The sequence below is a fragment of the Herpailurus yagouaroundi genome, unplaced genomic scaffold, assembly GCF_014898765.1.
Source record: "Herpailurus yagouaroundi ecotype Mexico unplaced genomic scaffold, PumYag 28, whole genome shotgun sequence".
In the NCBI taxonomy this organism is placed as follows: Eukaryota; Metazoa; Chordata; class Mammalia; order Carnivora; family Felidae; genus Herpailurus; species Herpailurus yagouaroundi.
In genome coordinates this window covers 12,085,933-12,111,847 of record NW_024412376.1, presented here as the reverse complement: position 1 = coordinate 12,111,847, position 25,915 = coordinate 12,085,933, and the positions used below count along the sequence as shown (strand labels likewise).

At 38.1% G+C, this 25,915-nt stretch overlaps 1 protein-coding gene across 4 annotated transcripts in view; it reads right to left on the bottom strand.

The window, feature by feature from the left end:
* Window positions 1-25,915, bottom strand: part of EXTL3 (exostosin like glycosyltransferase 3) — a 132,600-nt gene that overhangs the window by 5,940 nt on the left and 100,745 nt on the right. For all 4 annotated transcript variants that reach the window (XM_040467467.1, XM_040467308.1, XM_040467234.1 and 1 more), the window contains 3 exons: window positions 16,634-16,761; window positions 12,217-12,361; window positions 4,455-4,583 (listed from right to left, as the gene is read on the bottom strand). In XM_040467467.1, the coding sequence (XP_040323401.1) occupies window positions 4,455-4,583; window positions 12,217-12,361; window positions 16,634-16,761 (402 nt within the window). The remainder of the gene's footprint in view (window positions 1-4,454; window positions 4,584-12,216; window positions 12,362-16,633; window positions 16,762-25,915) is intronic.

Below are 25,915 nucleotides of genomic sequence, written 5' to 3'. Positions count from 1 at the left end.
TGTGTGTGTGTGTGTGTGTGTGTGTGTGTGTGTGTGTGTGTGTGTATAATAAGCACTTTATTCATATATGTACAGATGTATCTGATTCTCTGCCTTTGACAGGCCCAACAGTTCTTCACTCCTTTTCACGTGAGTGATAAAACACAAGCCTCTGGAAGGATGAAATTAACAGCATCCCAGCCAAGGGAGCTCCAGTGACACCTTACATGCTTGCCACTCTCATTTTTAGTTCCCCCTTCCTGTCTTATAATAAGCCCAACTATACAGTGAAAGAAAAGTCTGTTACATAAACACTAAAAACATGTTATTTTAGGTTACCTAGTCCACAATACTGCCAGAACCAGAAAATTTACTGTGAACTTTTTAAAAAGCAGACTACAAAAAAGTACATATTTAAAAAAAAAAATAAAAATAAAAAGGCTACCACCACAGAGAACCAAAAAAAAATATGCCAAAAGGCTTGAGTAATTTTTATTTATGAACAGATATTTTAACAAATAATTTAAAAATTATTATTACTAATATAAATTGAGGGAAGAAATTAAGCTTAAATGACTCATCCCATAATTTTTAGCTAACAAGTAAACATCACATATAGCCAATCATAGCTGTCAGCGCACAAGTCTCCAGAGTTGAACCGGGTGAGCAGTGGTCAGTGCTCCGAGGTGCTGCTCACCACACAGCCAAAAGTCTGAGGGGGTCAGGACTTCTACAGAGGTGGTCCCTGTGAAGGAGCCCACCAGGCCCCCCCACTTCCCAGTTCTCACAGGATCCTTGTTGTGTACAGGAAGTAGTGAGTTACCACTTTTTCCACCACCCTCACTGAAACAGGAGATGGGTGTCAAGAATTCATCAAAAGGGGCGCCTGGGTTGTTTAAGTGTCTGACTTCAGTTCAGGTCATGATCTCGTGGTTCATGAGTTCAAGCCCCGTGTTAGCCTCTGTGCTGGTATCTCAGAGCCTGGAGCCTGCTTCGGATTCTGTCTCCCTCTCTCTCTGCCCCTCCCCCACTCATTCTCCCTCCCTCCCTCCCTCTCTCTCTCTGTCTCTCAAAAAGAAATAAACATTAAAAAAAAAAAAAAAAAGGATTCATCAAGAGAAGGATATTATCAAACAGCATCTATGTCCAGTATTCTACTCTGTTCTCCCTATACCTGAAAATCTTCCTCCTCATCCCAGACACCATCTAACCACAGAGAAGCCCCTAACCCTGCAAATGATCCCATTTGACACAAAAAGATATTTTATGCTGTTCCCACTAAAGCAGTGGTTTCTAATTATGTGCCCCAGCAGTAAAAATAAATTTGAGACAGCAACCCCAGTGCATTTATAAAATACCTTTCTATACATTTTGGGATATGTATTTATATATTATAAAACACTGTATTATGTAACAAAACAAAGGAATTTAGAAACATGAAGCAACAGCTGTACTATAAAATGAAGTTTGAACTTTTAACACTTAACCAATACTATAGATTATATTTTATGTGGGAACATTCAGTCTAAGAGAAGTATTAGTGTCAGGCATAGTAACAGAAAGGAAAGCCCTTCAACAGATGGTGAGACTCTCTTATTACCAGAGAATTAAGATACGTACTTATGCTTTCTACCTCTACTTCCTTATCACTCTCTACTTCCTTTTTAATTCCTGCTGGGCTTTTAAATACTTTTTTTTTTTTTTAATGTTTATTTATTTATTTTTGAGAGAGACAGAGAGAGAGAGAGAGTGTGTGTGTGTGTGTGTGTGTGTGTGTGTGTGTGTGTGTGTGTGAAGTGGAGCAGAGAGAGAGGGAGACAGAGAGTCCCAAGTAGGTTCCTGCTGTCAGTGCAGAGACCCACATGGGGCTTGAACTCATGAACTGTGAGATCGTGACCTGAGCTGAAGTCAGATGCTTAACCAACTGAACCACCCAGGTGCCCCTTAAGCCCTTTATTCTGAATGAAGCTTATTTACACTCTAGATCTTCTCCTCCTTGAATGAAAACAGTACATTTTTCAAAGCAAGAATATGAAACGAATTCCTTGTTCTTTATTTAGTCAATATTGTTAAAATATTAACATTTTATTATTATTTATTATACTTTTTGTGGGGGTGGGGGAGAGAGCACAAGCAGGGAAGAGGGGGAGAGAGGGAGAGGGGGAGAGAGAGAGAGAATGAGAATCTCAAGCAGGCGTCACAGCACAGAGCCTGACGAGAAGCTGGATCCCACGACCCTGAGTTCATGACTGAGTCAAAATCAAGAGTCGGATGCTCAAATGACTGAGCCACCCAGGAGCACCTACAATATTAACATTTTTCAAAGAACACTGCTAATCGTATAAAACAGTCATACCTGCTTAATCATAACAAGGGAGAGAATATAGTTTGATAGTGAAAATTTGAAGTAGTTAAAGGGAAAAAAAGAATTACTATTTTAGAACATAAAATAGCACATATACCTAATACTATTAAAATTAGGTAAATTAATTGAAATATTTAGCTCAAACTGGTTCTATACTATTAAGTAAATCACTGGACTCAGAATTTGAAGGAATTAACTTAAGAATTTGAAGACATTCTTAATTTATTGACTTTTGACTTAAGAAAGTCATCCTAATCTTGAACTCTTCTTATATTCTCACAGAACTGAGAAAATTCACAGAGAATACTTATTTTTCAAGTTTTTACTTGGTAAGGATCACGTATACCAAGTGCAAATTATTTGTGTCTAACTCTCTACACTGAAGAGATGGTTTGGCTCATGAAACACTGGCCTAATATGGTAGACAAACACGCTTTAATAAGGATGAAAAATTCATCATGTCTGTGAGTGCCTCAGGTGACTGATGATATTATTAGGTACCTAATCACTCAGATACTTTAAATTTTCATGGATAATGTCTTCTGATCTACTAGGGAAGTATAAATAGAAGCATACATCTTGGATGAAGTTTAGTCCCTGGTCACATAAGAAAGGATGAAGAAAGAAAAGAAAATTGCACCAATCATTAATTTCTGAGAACCCTGTCTCTTTAGCTTAACGTTTATAAGGAAGTGTGCTTTTTATCTGTTTAACATCACATAAAATGAAAACAAAGATTTTCATTTAATATTTAATTAGTTTAGTATCTATCACTGCACCTGGGAAACATACTATACTTTTATATAAGTAATTGTAATGACTATTATTCACAGTTTAAAAAAAATTTTTGGTGCATTGTTTTGCTAATTATTTTTCTCTTGTGAGGCTTTAGCAGAAGGCCCAGGAATAGAAAAAAAACTATGGAGTAATCCGGAGTTAAGTTATAATGCTGAGCCATACTTGGGAAAAGGTTTGATTAGGCATAAATGAATGCATAAGGCCTCCGATTGCTTTTCTTTCTTTCCTTTTATGCTTTGTTGCATGGACCCAAGGTCCTCTGCTTACCACTCTGCTACCACTACAGATATGACAGGAGTATCATTAGCATATGCTGGTGGTTACTTCGTCTATAATTTACCTTCAAAATATAAGAGGAATGAAATATCCGCCCAATTATTATTAATTAATACGTGAAGGTAAACTTATTATTTTATAAAATTAAATAATATGCCTTTTAAACAATAAAGACAACAGGATCTTAATCAGCTTTTTAATTTTTAACCTCAAGGACAGCAGGTGTGAATCCATAACATAAATACTGACAGAACAGTTATAAATACTATTAGTTTGAAATGACAAACAGATTCTCAAATATTAACTGCTGCAAGGTCCTTACCAGGCCGACCCTCATCCCTACCAGAAGAGCTTTCACTTGTCTGAACCTGCGATGATGACATAAAAGGTTATGTAACCAGTCTCTCTGTGCACAGAGTATGAAGTTATTATATTCTGGTCAAATCTATTCACTAACTCAAAGACAAAAACAGAATTCAAATTTCTAGAATCCAGAAGGTACTGATGATTTGTTTTTGAGTAAATGCCTTTCATAGCACTACTTATGTGCCAGGCACTATTCTTAGAGCTTTACGTATGTTAACACAGAAACCTTACATTTTTTATGCCATGGATCTATGGAAAAGTTAGTAACTACCATAATTTCAAAGCAATGGTGAACATAAATAATACTTCAAGATGCAGCAACAAATGTAATGTGATATGAAAATATCTGTCAGCTCTATTGGTGACAAATCAGTTACTGTAAATACTCTTAGGAACTGTAGCATGTTTGATAACTGATGGAAATGCTAACTCCAGTTAGAGATTAGTGAAAATTAAAGATGTAACATTTTCCCCATCCAAGTTCCAAACCCTCCAGGTTCTGTCCATTTACGCCTTAGCAGCAGAGAGCCCCTGTATGAACAACTCACTTAACTCTGCAACAACTGCAGATGAGGACTCTGAGGTACGGTTCATTACCTATTGCACTACCACAAAATAAGTGACTGAAGTACACATGCATCCCCAGTTCCAGAAGTACTGGCACCCTCACCTTGATGGGGGGTTTCCGAGTGATGTGGGAGACAAGGAAGTTCATGGCAATGTCCTCACAGTTGATATATTCATCCACCATATCTCGGATGGCCTGGGGCATCACGTAAGAATACAGGTAGGCATAATACTGTCAGGGGTAGAAAAAGAATCACATACTCTGTTAGAGGCCACAGTTCTTTGGCTTTCAGCAAAAACATACATGGATCTAGGAGCTGTTAGGAAGTGTAGTGGGGGTGGGAGGGCTGGGCGTGACAATCATTAGTGGAATCATTACTGGCATTTATTTAGGGGGTTGCGGCCAAGGATGCTAAACATCCTACAAGGCAGATCTTCTGCAATAATAAATAATTTTCCCGTCCAAATTGCCATTATCACCCCCCTTTGAGGATCAAATGTTCATTTTACAACAATATAAAGATTTTTTCAAATTAGGTCAGACAGTGGTTCAGTTGAACATTCTGTGACAACAACAATAAGGGATAAGTGAGGGGGAAAGCCTGGTTATTGAGCCATAAAACATCCAATCCCTCAGTTCCTCTACATATGCATTCTAGAATCTGATTATTTCTCAACTATTGCCATAGGCTACTCCCTGCTCCAAGCCACCATCATCTCTTGCCTGGATTATTCATACTATCCCCTAAACAGTTTCCCTGCTGTCATATTTTCTTCCCTACAGTTTGTTCTATGCACAGCAGGGTGATCATGTTCAAACACAAGTCCAAACATGCCAGTCCAAAACCCTTCAACAGCTTTTCATTTCACTCAGAGTAAAAGCCTACTTTCTTTTTTTTTAATGTTTTATTTTATTTTTGAGAGAGAGAGTGACAGAGTGAGAGCAGGGGAAGGGCAGAGAGAGAGGGAGACACAGAATCTGAAGCAGGCTCCAGGCTCCGAGCTGTCAGCACAGAGCCTGACACGGGGCTCAAACCCAAGAACCACAAGATCATGACCTGAGCTGAAGTCAGATGCTTAACTGAATGAACTACCCAGGCGCCCCAAAGTCTACATTCTGAAAATTGTCCTGAAAGGCCCAGAAAATGGTGTGCAAAAGCTGGCTCACACCTGCTAATGAATATCAGTTGCTAACCAAGAATTTTGTGAGACTGTTTAGGAATTCTGTGAGCGTGTTATGAAAAACAGCCATTATTAAAAATATAATCACATAAACTTAAAATTAAATAAGTTATATTAAAACCAATAAATACCTAAAGCACATCACTTAATTAGCTTACTATTATTTATTACATTTTACTGTTATCTTGAGGTTGTTTATATCTACCATATCTGGATGGTGAAAATACTATATAATGGTGCAGAACTGCCCATCCCTTCCTAACTTCAAGTACAGTGACTCATGTCCATAGCTTGAAATCAGTCGCAGTAAGAATACTTATACCACAGAAAAGGACAAATGCTATAAAACAAGGCAATTATTAATTATGATGTGTTGCAATGTGCTAATGATGAATGAATAGGTAAGGTGCCCAGTAAAACGGATTTATATATTTTATTACATTAAATAGTTAGAATCTATGTAGTGAAATAATGATAATAAAATTTTTGTACCACATAGTGGTTTGCTGGTTACCTTACGGCAAAGTACTTAAGTGAACTTAAAAGATGAATTATACATTTTTCTCTTTCTATATCATCTTTCTATAAGAAAGACAGATGATTAAAATTTGTTGACTATTTTTTTTAAGTGTTATTTATTTTGAGAGAGAGAGAGAAAGAGAGAGCAAGTGAGGTGCACAGTGACAGGGAGACAGAGAATCCCAAGCAGGCTCTTTGATGTTAATGCCAAGCCCGAAGTAGGGCTTGATCTCACAAAATAAAAGATCCTGATCTGAGCCAAAATCAAGAGTGGGATGCTTAACTGACTGAGCCACCCAAGTGCCTGTCGACCCTTTAAATGGACAGTGGCTGCCATTAGTGTGCAAATGAGAACATAGGTAGAGAACATAATCCATATCCTCAACAAGGGAAGGTGACATGAAAACAAGAAGAAAGAACTGCCTTCTTTTAAAAATATGGAGAAGAGAATAGCCAAAGTAATTTTGAAGAAGAAGACCAAAGCAGGAGGCATCACAATCCCAGACTTTAGCCTCTACTACAAAGCTGTCATTATCAAGACAGCATGGTATGGGCACAAAAACAGACACATAGACCAATGGAATAGAATAGAAACCCCAGAACTAGACCCACAAAGGTATGGCCAACTAATCTTTGACAAAGCAGGAAAGAATATCCAATGGAAAAAAGACAGTCTCTTTAACAAATGGTGCTGGGAGAACTGGATAGCAACATGCAGAAGATTGAAACTAGACCACTTTCTCACACCATTCACAAAAATAAACTCAAAATGGATAAAGGACCCGAATGCGAGACAGGAAACCATCAAAACCCTAGAGGAGAAAGCAGGAAAAGACCTCTCTGACCTCAGCCGTAGCAATCTCTTACTCGACACATCCCCAAAGGCAAGGGAATTAAAAGCAAAAATGAACTACTGGACTTTATGAAGATAAAAAGCTTCTGCACAGCAAAGGAAACAACCAACAAAACTAAAAGGCAACCAACGGAATGGGAAAAAATATTTGCAAATGACATATCGGACAAAGGGCTAGGAACCAAAATCTATAAAGAGCTCACCAAACTCCACATGCAAAAAACAAATAACCCAGTGAAGAAATGGGCAGAAAACATGAATAGACACTTCTCTAAAGAAGACATCCAGATGGCCAACAGGCACATGAAAAGATGCTCAACGTCACTCCTCATCAGGGAAATACAAATCAAAACCACACTCAGATATCACCTCACGCCAGTCAGAGTGGCCAAAATGAACAAATCAGGAGACTACAGATGCTGGGGAGGATGTGGAGAAACGGGAACCCTCTTGCACTGTTGGTGGGAATGCAAACTGGTGCAGCCACTATGGAAAACAGTGTGGAAGTTCCTCAAAAAATTAAAAATAGACCTACCCTATGACCCAGCAATAGCACTGCTAGGAATTTACCCAAGGGATACAGGAGTACTGATGCATAGGGGCACTTGTACCCCAATGTTTATAGCAGCACTCTCAACAGTAGCCAAATTATAGAAAGAGCCTAAATGTCCATCAACTGATGAATGGATAAAAAAATTGTGGTTTATATACACAATGGAGTACTACGTGGCAATGAGAAAGAATGAAATATGGCCCTTTGTAGCAACATGGATGGAACTGGAGAGTGTGATGCTAAGTGAAATAAGCCATACAGAGAAAGACAGATACCATATGGTTTCACTCTTATGTGGATCCTGAGAAACTTAACAAAAACCCATGGGGGACGGGAAGAAAAAAAAAAAAAAGAGGTTAGAGTGGAAGAGAGCCAAAGCATAAGAGACTCTTAAGAACTGAGAACAAACTGAGGGTTGATGGGGGCTGGGAGATGGGTATTGAGGAGGGCACCTTTTGGGATGAGCACTGGGTGTTGTATGAAAACCAATTTGACAATAAACTTCATCTATTGAAAAAATACAAAAATAAAAAAATAAAAATATGGAGAAGACATTATGAACACAAATGTTTAGAAGTATTTCCACCATTATGTGATTATGATTGATGCCATAAATAAACGCTTTCATGTTGTACGTTTAAAAAAAATAAAAACTTTGTAGCCTGTTTAAAAATATTTTAAATGAAAAGTTTCAATGGATTTAGAACCTACTCTAAGAAAAACTAACACTTTCTCATTAGTTTCCTTAAAAAAAACAAAAGGCATTTCAGAAGATGTAAATTCTAAGCGGATTTTAACAAAATGCTACCAAATTAGTGGATGAATATCATGACTTAATAAGCCCAGCAATGTGGCATTTCTTACATGGACAGTGACTAAAACCAAGTATCAAAAATATGCTTACTTTAGAAATAGATCTCTCTGAGTACCCAAGTGGCTCGTTGGTTAAGCAGCCAACTTCAGCTCAGGTCATGATCTCACAGATCGTGGGTTCAAGCCCCGCATCAGGCTCTGTGCTGACAGCTCAGAGCCTGGAGCCTGCTTCCAGTTCTGTGTGTGTGTGTGTGTCTGTCTGTCTCTCTGCCCCTCTCCAGCTCATGCTCAGTATCTCTCCCTCAAAAATAAACATTAAAAAAAAAAAAAGAAATAGATCTCTGACTTGCCATAAGACAGTGTCAAATTAAGGTTTTAAAAGATAATACACCTGAAACTAATGTAATACTGCATGTTAACTAACTGGAATTAAAACAAAAAAAGGAAAGAAGGAAGGAAGGAGGGAAGGAAGGAGGAAGAAGAATATTCAATCATTTGCTTTCACTAAAATATAAAAATTCAGTAAGAATATCATTTTGAAACTTTATTTCATCTTTATCTCAACATTATAAAAATTTCTGTAAGTACAGTAGTGCATATAAATAAATACACACATATATGAGGTACAGGTTTAAAAATTTTTGATTGGTACTTATAACAGAAAACTTGATTTCTCAAATCAGGGATGACCAACTTCATTGCTTTCAAGGACCAAACAAGTAAGGTAAATAAATAAGTGACACTTTAAAGAAACTGGTGTAAGAAAAATAAAGAGACGTGGGGCAAATAAGTGCATACAAGCCCATCAGCAGGGGACAGTGACTACACAGCTTCAGGCAATTGGTGCCAGGCAGGCAGAACACCCACATATGACCTGATCTTCATGTTCACCGAAGTCCAGATGTTTGTGTAAACTTCTCTGGTGTTTAAAACCTGGCAGTGCATGGGAAGGCATTAGGGGACTAAATAAACATTTCTGTTAACCACAGAAGGCTTGAGGGCTGCTACTCTATAACCTTTGCTCTAGATTTTCAAATAGAAAAAAAAATCCCTAAGGTTTATTAAGTAAATTATTTATTACTTAAAAGTGAAGGGATATGGCTATTGTAACTTTTAAAGAGCAATCAGAATTTGAGAACAGGCAGACTTTTCAGAAGGCAAGTAAATTCTTAAGGTATGAGTAGCAATGCTATAATTGGTGGCTCTTTCTCAGATGACCAGTAGGAAAATAAATGACTCCAGTTAAGTATGGTTTCTCAGCCGATAGTTTCTAATCCTACTTGCAACTCCTATCCAACCAAAGCCCACCCATGTTTGGAAAATAAGCACAAGGGTGAGATTCAAGATGGAAGAAGCAGATCAGCTTCACACATTAAGTTTTAAAAAGAAAAAAAAATCTGAAAGTTTAATGATTTCTTAGTCTAGTTCAAAATGTCCCTAGTAAGATGGCTTTCAAGGTTGTTTGAGGTGGGTCACAAGATGCCACCACAGGTAATATGAAATACATGAGGGACAAAAGATTGAAGAAACTTGGGATGTCAGTTTGAAGTTTGAAGAGGGACATATAGGGGATGTCCTGAAAACATCATTAGGTATAGGAGTACAGAATTCAGGCAACAGCCAAGGCTGGAATATAGACACAGAAATCACCAGCCTGTAGATGTTAATCCACAAGACCTTGAGATATGAGAGAATGTCTAGGGAAAACACAAAGTGAGAAGAGCACTAGATATAGAAGCCAGAACTCTAAGACACTTCAACATTTATGGGGAAAAGAGTGTGCAAGTTGCCCAGGATGAGAGAGGGCATGGAGTGGAGATCAGGATGATGGGCCACGTGCCAATGTCTTTGATGACCAGGAAGAAATAACTAGGAGGTTCCTAGATGGAAGCAACAAGACAGATGCTCAAATGAGACTCAAATGAGATTTTATATGAGAGCTGAGAATTGTCTGGAAGTGTCACTGGTAAGCAATAAAAATGATTCTCTGTACCTTCCCTGCTCCAAAGTACGAATCTGGGGAAATGAGCAGACTAAATCACTGTCCCAGGAAGAAATATAGGAACAGGGTAAAGGGGAAGCACTGTCCTCAGAGAAAAGTCAGGTATTAATCAGGTCAAGGAGACAGAAGAGGTATTCTGTGAAGTGAGGGGTGCAGGGAATTGGCTATCTAAGAAAAGGGATTCTTCAGAGCCCAGAGGAAGTACTTGGAAGGAAAGGTATAGAGCAACACTATCTAAGATATATTATGTGAGTCACATCTCTAGTAGCCACATTTTTAAAAAGTAAAAGAAACAGTATGGGAATGCAAGCTGGTACTGCCACTCTGGAAAACAGTATGGAGGTTTCTTCAAAAACTAAAAATAGAACTACCCTACAAACCAGCAACTGCACTACTAGATATTTATCCAAGGGATACAGGTGTGCTGTTTCGAAGGGACACATGTACCCCAATGTTTATAGCAGCACTATCGACAATAGCCAAAGTATGGAAAGAGACCAAAGGTCCATCCATGGATGAATGGATAAAGAAAATGTAGTATATATATACAATGGAGTATTACTCAGCAATCAAAAAGAATGAAATCTTGCCATTGGCAACTACATGGATGGAACTAGAGGGTATTATGCTAAGTGAAATTAGTCAGAGAAAGACAAAAATCATATGACTTCACTCATAAGAGGACTTTAAGAGACAAAACAGATGAACATAAGGGAAGGGAAACAAAAATAACACAATAACAGGGAGGGGGACAAAACATAAGAGACTCATAAATATGGAGAACAAACAGAGGGTTACTGGAGTAGGTGTGGGAGGGGGGATGGGCTAAATGGGTAAGGGTAACTTAGGAATCTACTCCTGAAATCGTTGTTGCACTATATGCTAACTAACTTGGATGTAAATTAAAAAAAAATTAAATTAAAAAAAGAAACAGTAAAATTAATTAGAACATATTTTATTTAACCCAGTGTATCCAAAATAATTGCATTTTAACATACAATCAATATAAAAATTATTAATGAGATAGTTTACATTCTTTCTTTCATGCCAAATTTTCAAAATCTGGTGTGCACTTTATACTTACAGCTCATCTCAATAATGACCAGTCACATTTCAAGTACTCAATAGCCACGTGTGGCCAGTGGCTACTTCATAGTATAGACAAGATACAGATGAAAGATGAGTCAGGAGCAAAAACATTTAGCAATAACAATACAGGAGAAAAGTAATGACTGCAGGGGTATGCATTTTGGATATTCATTAAAAACTGGGATGCATGCCATGGTGAAAGCTCTAAGGAATAAACAAAACTTGCACAACCACTACAGAGGCTCATAGTGGGGTTTGATAGTGTGGGTTAGCCTGAATCAGAAGAGAATCAGCCAGGCCATGTCTAGGATGGCAATGGTAAAACAACAGTATTTAGCCCAAAGCTCCCAGTTTTAAGGATGAGAGCCAATGCCCAGAAAGGTAAACTAATTTCCCTAATGGCCTACATGCAATCGTGCAGGCAGCCTTACTACCTTGACTTTTTATTCCAGAGTTGCTTTGAGCATCTTGAAAACAATCTTTAAAAATAGAAATAACTTACTTCTAGCATAAAAGGAACATATAAGAGGGGCACCTGGGTGGCTCAATCAGTTAAGTGTTGGTCTTCAGCTCAGGTCATGATCTCACACTTTGTGGGTTCGAGCCCCACATCGGATTCTGTGCTGACAGCTCAGAGCCTGGAGCTTGCTTTGCATTCTGTCTCCCTCTCTCTCTGCCCCTCCCCCACTCATACTCTGTCCCTCAAAAATGAATAAACATTTTAAAAAATTAAAAGAAAAAAAATGAACATATAAGAAACATTAGGATGGCTAACTTTAGGGCAGCATTTCACTATCACCCAAAGGCTCAACTCTTAACCAAGTTCATGCCAATCTTATCAAGCTTTTTCTTACCTTGTGAAAGAAGGCAGCACCTGTCAGCACCATGGACAGCTCACAGGAGTAGTTGGAGTTGTAGAGCCAGGACTGATGAGGGATGTCCCACGCATGGTAACGGCCAGGGAAACCCACAATGCGGTCCCGTGCTTCTCTCCACACCCTTGAAAAACACAAGTATATGCACACACCTGAGTATGAAGCCCTAAGATAACCAGAAAGTTTAAAATTACCGTCTCTATCTTGCAGGCTCTGGTCCTTGGGCTGTTACTTCTTTTTTCCTTTAAAAGGTTTTTCTTTAAATAACAAGATCAATCAATCACAGGCCAAACAAGATAAAAACAAGCAAAGAGTGCCACATGTAGTTTCCTTAATAAGCACTTGCTTACTGCTCTTCTAACTTCTGGCAGCCAGCACCTCTCTAAGCCTTTACAGAAAGAACAAGCTGGAATAACATGGAAAGGAGTTAACTAGAAGTCAAGAGTCTCCAAAATGGGGTATGAACAGCAATCTGCTAACGAGTAGGAAGAAATATCAATATCTACTTCTATTTATTTTTAATCTTAATTTCCAAAAAAAGTTGTTATATTTTTATGTGCTATTTTCTATTTTTTTCTGTTCTATTTTCTGTTTTTTATTTTTATTTTTTCTCAAAAGTTTTGTTTTACATGAGCATAATATGTTAGTACAGTAGGACTTGTATATAATTTACGTATATTGCATACATAACTGTTCTTTTACTGAGGGGGTACACCATTAAAAAAAAACTTGGAGCCCACTGGTTTAACCACAGGAGACTATTGTTTGGAGTAGGTGCAATAGTCTTAATTCCTGAATTGAGCACAGCTGAGGCCGAAACCTGTACCATCAAAAGAAGTGGTCTATAGGACTACACAAATGAAAGATTCATAAATGCATGAAATAATAAATTCAGAATTCAGTATGTTTCCAGGCTAAACTTTTATATAATCCCTAAATTTATAGATAAGGTAGGACAATAAAATTGGTTCCCCAATTTCACAGGCTAAAATCATAGAGCTGAAAGTACTTATCGTCTACAGAACCCTACAAGCTGTAGAAGTGCTTCTGGTTTCATAAGCAATGAACCACCATATCCCCACTCCATCTCACCTCCAAACAGAGATTTAAACTGCCTGAAAAACTCTCTCATCACTTACATGGAGTTTCAATTCCTAAAACACAAAAAAGATTTCATTCCAAAAGACTTCCTCTCCTATTAAGTTTGAAAGCAATTAATCTAGTCCAATACACCAGAAACCACAACTTCTATCACAATATAACAGCCTCCTAGGTGGCCTTCTGCCATCTCCAAGTCTTACCTCTGTCCTAATTTATCTCCTAAGAAGGACTCCAAATTACTAGCCCAAAAAGCTACAAGAAGTTTTTATTATATACTTTGACATTTACAGAATGTAAGAATTACTAACAAATACCACCAGGATATCCAAATGTTCTACCAATACTCCTAAAAATATTGATCTCTTCAAATGCCTATTACTTCTACTAGTCCTGAAATAGCAGCAGAAAGAATAAGAAACTGAATTTTTTTTAAATTTTTTTTTAACATTTATTCATTTTCTGAGAGACAGAGAGAGACAGCATGAGCGGGAAAGGGGCAGAGAAACGGATACACAGAATCCGAAGAAGGCTCCAGGCTCTGAGCTGTCAGCACAGAGCCCGACGCAGGGCTCGAACTCACGAACTGCGAGATCATGACCTGAGCCGAAGTCGGATGCTCAACTGACTGAGCCACCCAGGTGCCCCAGAAACTGAATATTTTAATCATCTGATTTGGCTAATTTAAGTCAATATAATGCAATTAGTCCTTAAAAAGACAGAATCTCATTTGCTACATACATGATATCAAAAGGTACCATATCTAATTTGTTTTAAGGGCTGCCAACCATGATATGGTCAATTATATATTAAATAATAATAAATAAGGCTAATTATATATCATAAAAATATGGTTAATTAGCTATTAAATAATAAGGGGAAAAATCAATACGGAAGCACTGGTATGAGATAAATTCAGATAAAGGCTTAAATAAATTCTTGGGGCAATGCATCAGTAGTTTTAGACGGTATGGTCTCAGTGAATATTTGAAAGTTAGGCATTTTAAAATATTGACTATAAATAATGCTACTGATTTACATATAAAAACAAAGGACATAATCAGTTCTTTAACCTTATACTCAACCTGTGCTGCACTAAATATGTTTAACTCATGTGCCATATTATAATAGGTCATGCTTTGGTATGCCTTACCCTTAATGAATTATTCTTTAAATGTGCTAATGTTCTAATTACCAACACACTACAATCGGTTATTAGGCACATAAAAAGATACTCAACATCATTAGTCATTAGGGAAATGCAAATCAAAACTATACTGAAATACCACGCATCACACACAATAGAATGGCTATAAATAAAAAATGAAAAACAACAAGTATTATCAAAGACATGGAGAAATTAGAACACTTATATTCTGCTGGCGGCAATATAAAATGGTGCACCCTCTGTGGAAAAAAATATAGCAGTTCCTCAAAATGTTGGAGTTACCACATGATTTAGCTGTTCCACTCCAATGTGTACATCTAAGAGAAAGGAAATGTTCATACAAACACTTGTACATAAATTTTCACAGGAAAAAAAAATAAAAAATAAAATAAAATAAAATAAATTTTCACAAGAGCATTATTCACAATAACCGAGAAGCAGAAATGACCCAAATGTCCATCAACAGAGAAATGGACCAACCAAATGCATATATACAAAAGGAAATACACTCACATGCTCAGATGGGTGAACCTTTTTTTTTTTTTTAATGTTTATTTATTTTTGAGAGAGAGACACACAGACAGAACATAAGTGGGGGAGGGACAGAGAGAGAGGGACACAAAATCTGAAGCAGGCTCCAGGCTGTCAGCACAAAGCCCGATACGGGACTCAAACCCACAAACCACGAGATCATGACCTGAGCTGAGATCGGATGCTTAACCAGTCGACTGAGCCACCCAGGCGCCCCCAGATGGGTGAACCTTTTAAAATCTATTAAGTGAAAGAAGCCAGTTACAAAATGGCACATGTTATATGGAACCATTTATTTTCGATATCCACAATAAGCAAATTTATAGAGGCACAGATAGATTCATAATTGCCTAGGGCTTAGAGAAGGTGGAGGAAAATGGGAAGTGATCGCTAATGGGTACAGGGTTTCTTTCAGTGGTAATAAAAGATTTCTAAAAAGATCACAGTGATGGTTCCATAACTCTGTAAATATACTAAAAACTGTTGAATGATTACACTTAAATGAGTGAATTGTATGACTTATGAATTGTATTCAATAAACATTACCCAAAAATGAATTGCGAGAAAATGATCACAAGCTTGGATGTCACAATAAATGTCAAATCGCTTTAAAGTTGCTAAGGCCTACCCTCATTTTTGTACTTACTTCACTGTGGACACATAATAAACTGTCCATGGGCCTGCATACTAGTCCATGACACACTTTGAATAACCCTGGATGTACTCCATTCTCTTATCTGTAATGATCCTTCAACTGGGATATATAAACCCCGGTAAGAACTACTAAGATTCAAGAAAACTATATAGTTTAGTGATTGACTGGAAATTCTGGAGTCAGACAAACCTGCATTTGAATTCCAGTTCTGCCATTTACTTTCTAACATCATGGTTTTGCTCTCCTTGATCTCAGTTTACTCCTATGTAATATGGAAAGGAGTACAACTTACATCGTCAAGTTTTAGAGCAGTATTAATGAGATAAAATCACACAAAGTGCTCAGCTAGTCTCTGGAACACAGTATGGATTCAAAAATGTCACGCATTTTGATCATAAGAACCACCTCCTCCTCCCTCTCTTTTTCCTCTTGGATCTTTGCTCCTAACCCCATCTTTCCCCAAATCTTTCAAGCCCCAGGATTCTGGCACCATTCCATTACCCTAACACATAGCAACATGTTGCTTCTGCCTGACTGGGAGCTATTCCTGCAAACACAAAAACCTCACATTTCCATTAGGGAACTATCTCTTGCCTCCACTCAGTCCATGTTTGTGGCTGGAGGATGATATAGTTTCAGCTCCAGGGCCAGGCAGATAACCCTGATCTAGCCAATCACAGAATCCATCTCCCTGCCCTCCCTCAAAGGGAGAGCCTATGGGAGATCACAAGCAACAAAGAGGAAAGCAAAACCTAGAGATGAAGAGAAATGGAGTTCTCCAACATCACCTAAGACCCAAAATCCAGCTATGTCCTGTCAGCCCTTACTACCTCTGAGTACTTATTATCAGCCAAGAAATTCATTCTGCTGCCTAATCCACCTTTGAGTTGGTTTTCTGTCACTTGCAAACAAAAGTGTTTCTTGATTAAAAAGTAGCTGCTCACCGAAACCCAAACATGATTTCATCATGGCGGAGGTGAGCATCATCATCAATAGACAGGATAGCCTCTGTCTCAATTTCATTCCAGGGCAAGAATCGGTTGTTCAAACTGTTCTTCTCAGTCCGGACCACCTGTAAGGAGGAAGGAAAAACACTAATGATCAATGCTGCATTATAGAATGCAAAACCAAAACTGCCTCTGGTCAAAGGAGACTGTGGCTAAATTTACTAAATAATCTTGCCAGGTTGCCTACCACTCATAAAACTCAGTACATGTCTTTCAGGAACAGAAACTGATCTTATAATTCAGCAAATGTATAAGGATTTCACATTTTAAGCTTTATTCATTTGCTAACTAATTTTCTTGTGAAACAAGTTAAAGCTGAGGATTATTTTACATAAACGATAAACAGTCTACAGAAATTAAAAATAACTCTCCCAAGAGAACACAAGGTGGCAGAGTAGAACTGAGATTATAATTCCCAGATCTGAAATCCCCAGGCTTACTCATAAATTTTAAAGCCCAACTCAGAAATCCCTTGAGTTTGTGTCATTTCTGATGCCTAAAAAAGGAGAGCCCATCCAGTTGAGGTTAATTACCTCATCTTTGCAATTCCCACTGACTACACATACAGATGCTTTTTCTTTCAAGGGGTACCTAACTCAGCAAAATTAACAGCTGTGTTAATTTACAGCATATCCCAATTCAAAGATTCTCTATCCAAAGTGACCCATATATGCAAAGCAGTATTTTCTTCATAAAACAAAGATTAGTGCCCAAACAGAATTACATTACAAAGAAAATGTTTTACTTAGACATCTGAGATAAGCACAGTTTACTAACAATGTAGGTGGTAGCTTTGTTATTCACCTTGCCCAATATGAAGATGACCATACTCAGTACTTTAATAGCTCATTTTATTTTTATTGTACCTATATCTAATTAATCCACCTAATGGGAAACTATCAATTTATTCTCAAAAACCAGAAACAAAGGGAACTTCCTGAGGAATCATCTTTTTAGAAAGACAGAGAGGGTCATCTTACCTTCAACAGAAATTTTACTTGTACTGAGAATAAGCTCTACCTAGCTTGATGAATGGAATTATATCCATGGTCTAAAACTTTATGAATGCTTTCAAAGGTACTCCTGTGATCTCACAAATACTGTCTCCATAGCTTAAAATACTCTTTCTCCTCTTCTTCTACCAAAATCATTATCTCCCTGGGGACCCAGCTCACATGCCTCCTGTCACTTACACCCTTGTCAAAATTAACCACTTTTATGTTCTTAGAGCAGAGTCCTCATACTTCAACTAATGCATTCTAACATACTTAGAATCCAATTAGTTCAGAGATCAAAAGGCCTTACAGATCATACGGCCAACTCTCACCTTGTACATGGACAAATGGCAAGTGGCAGAGCTAGACACTAATTGGTGCCTTCTAACTCCAAATCAGTCTTTTTCTGCTAAACTTACATTAAATTTATAAATCTCATCAAACCAAACATCACTTAGAATGTTTACTTTACTAAAGAGCTTTAAAAAGTCTTAAAAGACTTTGCCTCAGCCCCAGAGGACTTCCTCCCAAGTCAAGACAAGAAAGGATCTATAATCTATAATCAGATTTGCTACTACAGAAAACAGATGTCAGAGCCAAGCAATAGACACAGAAATCCCCCTTGCCCTGCAGCACGTTTGGCCATATAAAAAGTCCCTGGAAGCAAGCCCAGGTCTCCCAAGCTCAGATTCAGCAGTTGCAGAACAAAGCACTGAGGTCTGGGTTGCAGTAAAGACGAGCAGGGAGGGGGAGCTGCTGGGCTCCATCCCCAGGGAGCAGGGAAATGGTCAGAAGTAGCAGGAGCCAAATGCCAACCTCAGCAAACACAAAATGCCATCTATCTTAAGACACACCCAATTTCAGAGATGTTAAAATATAAAATAACGTCCACCTTAGAATCAATGCACTATGGCAGCTGTTTGCTCAACCACCCCCAACAACCCACTCTTGGTCATTCATTTTACTTTCCTAACACACCTAGCATCCACTTAATACAGAACTGCAATTCTGGCAGCTCAGGTGGACAAAGCTCCCCCTCAATTCTAGCAGCAAATACACACAGCTTAAAATGAAGAAAAAATACTCAATTCTTGAATATTCAACTGTAGATTATCAGTTTTACAGGTTAGACACTAGGAAGATTATCTACAGCAAAATTAGCAATCCAGGAACACAGCACAGAACTTTAGTAGTTAAAGTGTAAGCCAAACACCACCAACACGGGCCTCCCCTAGGGCTCTCTTGAAACACAGGCCTACCCCAAGCCTACCAAGTCAGAAACCTGCAAAATCCCCAGGTGATTCCTATGCACATTAAATTTTGAGAGGGTTGGTAGAGGAAAAGCATGGTTTTGGAGTCCATCAAAAAAGCCTGGGGGCGCCTAGATGGCTCATTTGGTTGAGTGTCCGACTCTCAGTTATGACCCTAGAGTCATGGGATCAAGGCCTGTATCAGGCTCCAGACCAAGATTCTCTCTCTCTCTCTCTCTCTCCCCCTCTGACCCTCTCATCAGCTCACACGCTCTTTTTCTAAAAAGGGGGAGGGGGGGAGAGAAAGAAAAGAAAATAGAGACAATTTTTTTTTTAAAAAGAAAAGCCTGAGTTCACATTCCCACTCCACCACTTACTTGTGCAAAGGTAAGTGAGGAACCTCTCTCCTAAATACAGCCCCATACTGTGTGCAAAAATGGAACTTATTCATCAGCCAAACGTGACCATCTTATAAACAACCTCATTCACTCTAAAAACAACACAAACTAAAACAGTCATGATTTGATGCCTAGAGCACATCCAAAATTTTTGTCCAATTTACAAAATAAACCAAATCAAGAGGACCTGCTTGTCTTTTGGAAGACTTAGAACTGAAGATTTAATACCAAATGTGTTTTAGCCTAGATTTCACATCTGTATTTTTTAGCAAGTTTATTAAAGTCCAGTAAGAGGCAAGTCCATTACAAACAACTACTGTGGATTCCAGAAATATAGTATACATACTACCTTTGCTCATCCTGGCACAACCCCTCTGGGCTGGATGGCAGCAAGATTTTCAGGATTAGGGAACTGACGCAATAGCCATCAGAATGAAAGGAAAGATTTAAGGATTCACAGAAACACAGCATCATGAACTGCAGCAGCTTATTTCTGGTTGGCTCACAAACAATTGTGGTCCAAAAGTCTGCTTTAAGAATTTATAGCAGTGATTCTTAACTATGAGCGATTCTGCCCAAGAAACATATAAAACAATGACGCTGGACAGTCTTGGTTGTCATAACTGGTAGTGGAACGGGGTGAGCTACTCATATCTAGTCAGCAGAGGCCAGAGATGCTGCTAAAATACTACAAAGCACAGGACAACCACCCAGAGCAAAGAATTATCCAGCTCTACATGTCATTAATGCCACTGAGGAGATACTCTGATTTAGAGTCAACATTCAGAAGACAGTACAGCACATACAGTTCATTATTTAAGAACAATTTACCTTTTCCTTACAACCAAAAGGAGATTTCTGCACTTACAGACATTGCAAATATAAACTAAAATTAACTAGGAGGAAAGAGTAAAAGGTTTCTTCTAACAGTTTTGCTTCAAAGCTATACTGCTTAATAGCTAGACAAAATTTTGCTCAGCAAACCTACTGTTATCAATTCTGGCACCAAAAACATAAGGACTAAAAAACTTAAATATCTGTAATGCAGACATCCATCAGATTAGCATTGGCATCTAAGATTTTTGAGAAACGGCAGATCGAAAAGGAAAGAAATGAGTCAACCAGAGTAGTAAGTCATGTTGCTCATTTTTGTTGACATCGTTTTGTTTTGTTTTTAAAAAACAGCTCCTGCTTCTTCAACACTGGCTATTTTCTCATGCCTAATGATTTTACCTTGGTAACTCGTGGACATGAAAACTGACCCTCAAGTTACTAAGTCAATTACTGGTTATGACACTGACCAGAATGTACCGAGCAATGTGCCTGGCATACAGTAGGTGTTCAACACATTTTATAAATGAGCAAATAACCAAACGACTAGGAAATAAACCCTAATTTAGCCCTGTCCATTCTATTTTCAGAATATGGAATAAAGACTTGATAACTTTATGTATCAAAACTATAACATTCTACATACTAAAACCTCCTAGCATTTAATCTAGTATTCCAGAGCAAAACAATCCATCAACCTATAACTGCCAAGTCAGGAGCCATGCACGCCAACATTCATTTTTTGTTTGTTTCATGAACAATGCTTCCTGGGGAAGCTACATGAGTTCTCCTGCTGACTAGTTCTACCATCATTCATAAAAGCCTAGACTTCTGCTCACTGCACGTTTCTTCCCATCACAATGGAACAATACAGCAGTCATGGCCTGGAGTCCTACTGTATGCAAATGTATGCAAGTACATGCATGATCAAAAAATAATTAGTAACCTCACATAACATTTAAGTTGGTTCTTGAGGAATTCTGGAATTTATGAATGATAAAGAGCTACTACTCTACCAAGATCCTTTCTCCTAGTATGCTAATAAGGTATTTGGCTTCTAAATCCTGGCAGAAATCAGCAAATTCACATTAATTAGGAAAGTATCAATTTACATCATAAATATTTAATTAGCTATCATAAGTTAGATCCCCAATTAATAGATAGCCAATATCTCTTAATATGTAAGGGATGGAAATGTAAGTAGTTATTGCTATTAACAAGCAACAATCGAACATTTCTACAACTTGGTAAGTGACAGTTGCTGAAGTGCAGCAGAGGAATTTGGATTCAAATGGAAGAACTACCTAAATATAGAATCTTTTATAAAAGCAGCTCACAACTAGCCATAGGCAGGTCTTTGAAGTTGGGAAGCAAGAAAAATAGGGCATGAAGAAACTAAGTGTATGAACCCAAGTCATAAAGTAGACCAAGAACAGGGAACACAAAAAGGTAAAACATACTTGACAAGTAATAAAATTAGAAAATATATGTGGAAAATATAAAGCACCATGCAAACACATAATGCCACCTATTAAATCCAGCAATTTAAATACACTTAAAATGTTCTCCTTTCTCTCCTTAAGATAAAATTTTGCCTAGCCAAAGTCAACAGTCTCCAGTCTCAAACAACACATACACATGTGTGATACACTTCTGTAATGAATCCATTTCTGAAAATGAGCCAGCCTTATGTCAAGTCACCATACAGGCAATAAGGTAAACAGCAATTAGCTTTTGTCCTCCATCCTCCCCTTTCCTCTAACTTAAAAAAGTAACCCAGGACGCCTGGGGGGGCTCAGTCAGTTGAGTTTCTGACTTCAGCTCAGGTCATGATCTCACACTTCACGGGTTCAAGCCCCGTGCTGGGCTCTGTGCTGACGGCTCAGAGCCCAGAGCCTGCTTCAGATTCTGTGTCTCCCTCTCTCTCTGCCCCGACCCCGCTCATGCTCTCTCTCTCTCTCTCAAAAATAGACATTAAAAAATATATTTAAAAAATTTAAAAAGTTTTAAAAAGAAGTAACCCATCACAGAGCTCAGGAATTAAGAAAATGAGGTACAAAAGGAAGCTCATAGTCCTGTATACCTGCTTTTGAGACAAGGACCCATGTGAAACAGCTTGAGGTGACTAGGGTGGAGAGGTAATCAATAGAGAGAGACCAAGGAGCATTAAAATATCTTGATTTTTCAAGGGACTCATTCATTCAATAAACATTTAGTAGGGAAAGTTAGGTAATGAAAAGAAAGGGAAAGGAATAAGAAGGTGAACACAGTGAATTACTTTTCTATTTATAACTTACTTTAAATTTGGGTCTGAGGCAGTATTAAAAAACAATTTAGGTTTTGATTTTAGGTTATATTTTAGGTTATGAGATAAGTCTGTTTTAACTCATAAAAGAAGTTGTACATGATCCCTATAAAACTGTAGGTCAAATAGCATAGGTTAGAGGTTCACCATCAAATGAGAGAATGCAGGGGTGTCTGGGTGGCTCAGTCGGCTAAGTGTCCAACTCTTGATTTCAGCTCAGGTCGTAATTTCACGGGTTCTTGGTATGGAGCCCTGAGTCGGGCTCCACGCTGACAGTGCAAAGCCTGATTGCAATTCTCTCTCTCCCTGGCTCTCTGCCCCTCCACCGCTCATGTGCCCACGCTCTCTTGCTTTCTCTCAAAATATATAAATAGTTTGTAAACAAGAGAATGCATATCAAGAGGACAACACAGTGCTGACCGAGCACATAGAAAATGCTCAAAACTTGTTAGCAATTATTAGCACATAAGATTAATACAATCTCCTCCTATTTTACTTTGTAAACATTTTATTTATGCATGTAAGCTGTGCCTTTTGAAGAAATTTAGATTTGGTAAAAAAGAAAAACATGCACTGACCATGGTCAGAAGTCCTAAGACCTAAGTTCTAATTTGGTATTAATTGGTTGAGTGACCCAAAACAATAAAATTCTCTCAGCCTCAGATTCCTTACTTTGAATTAGTAAAGAGTACAAATAGACTAAGAGGAGGAGACATTCCCTAAAGAATTGATTTGTAGCAATTAGGAAATCATTTATGCAACATGACTTTTCAGCAATTCCTTTATATTACACATTTATAATTTTTGCTATAATTTCTGATTTCTGGTAGCTCTGTTTTATAGAATTCTCCTTCACAGCCATGTAGCCTCTTCTCAAACAGAAAAAAGAGAGCCATAGCTATAATCACCAAGTTATTAAATAATGTCAAAGAAAAAAACCAGAGATGCTAAACCTAGTGAAGTCTACCAGACTTTGTACAATCTTAGACCTAGAAAAACTGGACAAGATTTTTCCTGTTAGTTTTGCTTAGAAATCACAATTTTAGGAAAATATCATCTGATCTATTCATGTAACATAAATATTACTTGCAGAGCCCCACTCAGGGCTTGACCTTACAACCCTAAAATCAAGACCTGAGCTAAAATCAACCAACTGAGCCACTGAGGCACCCCTCAAGTAATATTTTTTAAAGGAGAGTGGACACAGATAAAAAACAATGTGTATCAACTTTATAAGGAATAGCCTTTATTATTATCTCTACTGTTGCCTGAGGTCTAGCCAGAAGTAAAGCCTTTAACAGCCTGACTGGCAGAGGTCCAAGCCTGATTATTAATGACACTGAGTTCTCTTCTAGTCTTCCTTCTTGTTCCCTTAGTTGACCATGATGACTGACATGACAATAACTACTCTGGCATGACATTAGGTTTCCAAAACCTAATGGTCTTAACACTTCCACAGAGACCTTGGATTCTAGTAGGGAGATGTGATATGCTTAGCTGACCCTCTCTACCACTGCTGCTCTGGTCCAAGTTTCCAACACCCCTCACCTAGGCTCCTGCAATAATAGCCTCTGAACTGTTTCTTCTGCTCTTTTCCCCAGAGTCCAACACACATTACCCTTTGCTCAAAACCCTCCAATGGCATCCTAACATACTTCTAATAAAATCTAGAATCCTTACCATGGACAAGCATGCATGCATGCTTGGTACTATCTGTAAGCAGACTAACCACTAAAAGATAAAAAGATTGAACTAACATTTGAGTTGCCACTCACTCAAGAGACGGAACTTGCCATTTGAGTCCAACCAAATAAACTGCCTGTGAAAACTAAAGTATCAATACTTCACAGAGAAATAAAACAAAATCCAGTCTTCACAATGTAATATTCACAATGTACAGAGTTTAATACAAAACTGTGCGATGTACCAAGAACCAGAAAAACATGGCCTTCAAGAAAAAAGAAAAATCAATGAAAGCAAAACCCCAAATGTTGGAATCAGCAAAGGTGTTAAAGAGCTATTATAACTATGCTCAATAAAATGTACTCAGAATGGAAAAAAAAAAAAAAGGGAGGAAATCTCATCAGGGAAATGGAAACTATTACTTTAAAAACATGCATATTCTGGAACTGGAAAATATAATACTTACAATTTAAAATTGACTGGATGACCTTAAGTGTAGAGATGACACAAAAGTTTGTGAACATGATGATAAATCAAGAGAAATTATCAAAATTGCAAACAGAAAAAAAGATTAAAAAATGAATAGAGACACTAAGAACTGTGGGATGGAATCAAAATGTCTAATATTCACAGGGCATCTGGGTGACTCGTGATTTCAGTTCAGGTTATCATCTCATAATTCATGAGATCAAGCCCCACATCGGACTCTGCACCAACAGTGCAAAGCCTGCTTGGGATTCATTCATTCTCTCTCTCTCTCAATCACTCTCTCTCTCTCTCTCCCTCCCTCCCTCCCTCTCTCTCTCTCTCTGCCTCTCCCCAGCATGCATATGCATGCTCTCTCACTCTCTCAAAATAAATAAATATTTTTAAATGTCTAATATACATATAATGAAGCCCCCAAAGGAGAGGAGGAAAAGAATGGGGCAGAAACATATACCTGAATAGATAATGACATAAAAATTTTCCAATATATGGGGCGCCTGGGTGGCGCAGTCGGTTAAGCGTCCGACTTCAGCCAGGTCACGATCTCGTGGTTCGTGAGTTCGAGCCCCACGTTGGGCTCTGGGCTGATGGCTCGGAGCCTGGAGCCTGTTTCCGATTCTGTGTCTCCCTCTCTCTCTGCCCCTCCCCCGTTCATGCTCTGTCTCTCTCTGTCCCAAAAATAAAAATAAAAACGTTGAAAAAAAAATTTAAAAAAAATTTTCCAGTATATGAAGAAAAAATAAATTGACAGATTTAAGAAGCTTAGTGAACCCCAGTCAGAACACAAATAGAAGAAAACCATGCCAAGGCATATCATACTCAAAGCACTGAAAACTAAATATAAAGTCTTGAAGGCAGTCAGAGGAAAAGAACATGCTCCATATAGGAAAACAAAAATTTGAAGACCACTGACATACCATCAGAAACAAGGGAGACCTGAAAACAGTGGTGGAACATCTTTAAGACGCATGGTTGGCGCATTGGTCCCCAACCCAGTAGGGAGTTTTTCTCAAAGGACTAGCTTTCAAATCCTTTGACATAATACTTATTCCCCACACAGGAATGAGTGTCAGACTTGATTTTGGCTCAGGTCATGTTCTCACAGTTCCTGAGACTGAGCCCTACATCAGGCCTGCACTCAGTGTGGAGCCTGCTTGAGATTCTCTCTCTCTCCCTCTGCCATTCTCTTCCACTTGCACTCCCTCTCTCTCTCTAAAATTAAAAAAAAAAATTAATACTACTCTCCACTTCCATTAGACATTCTTAGTTAT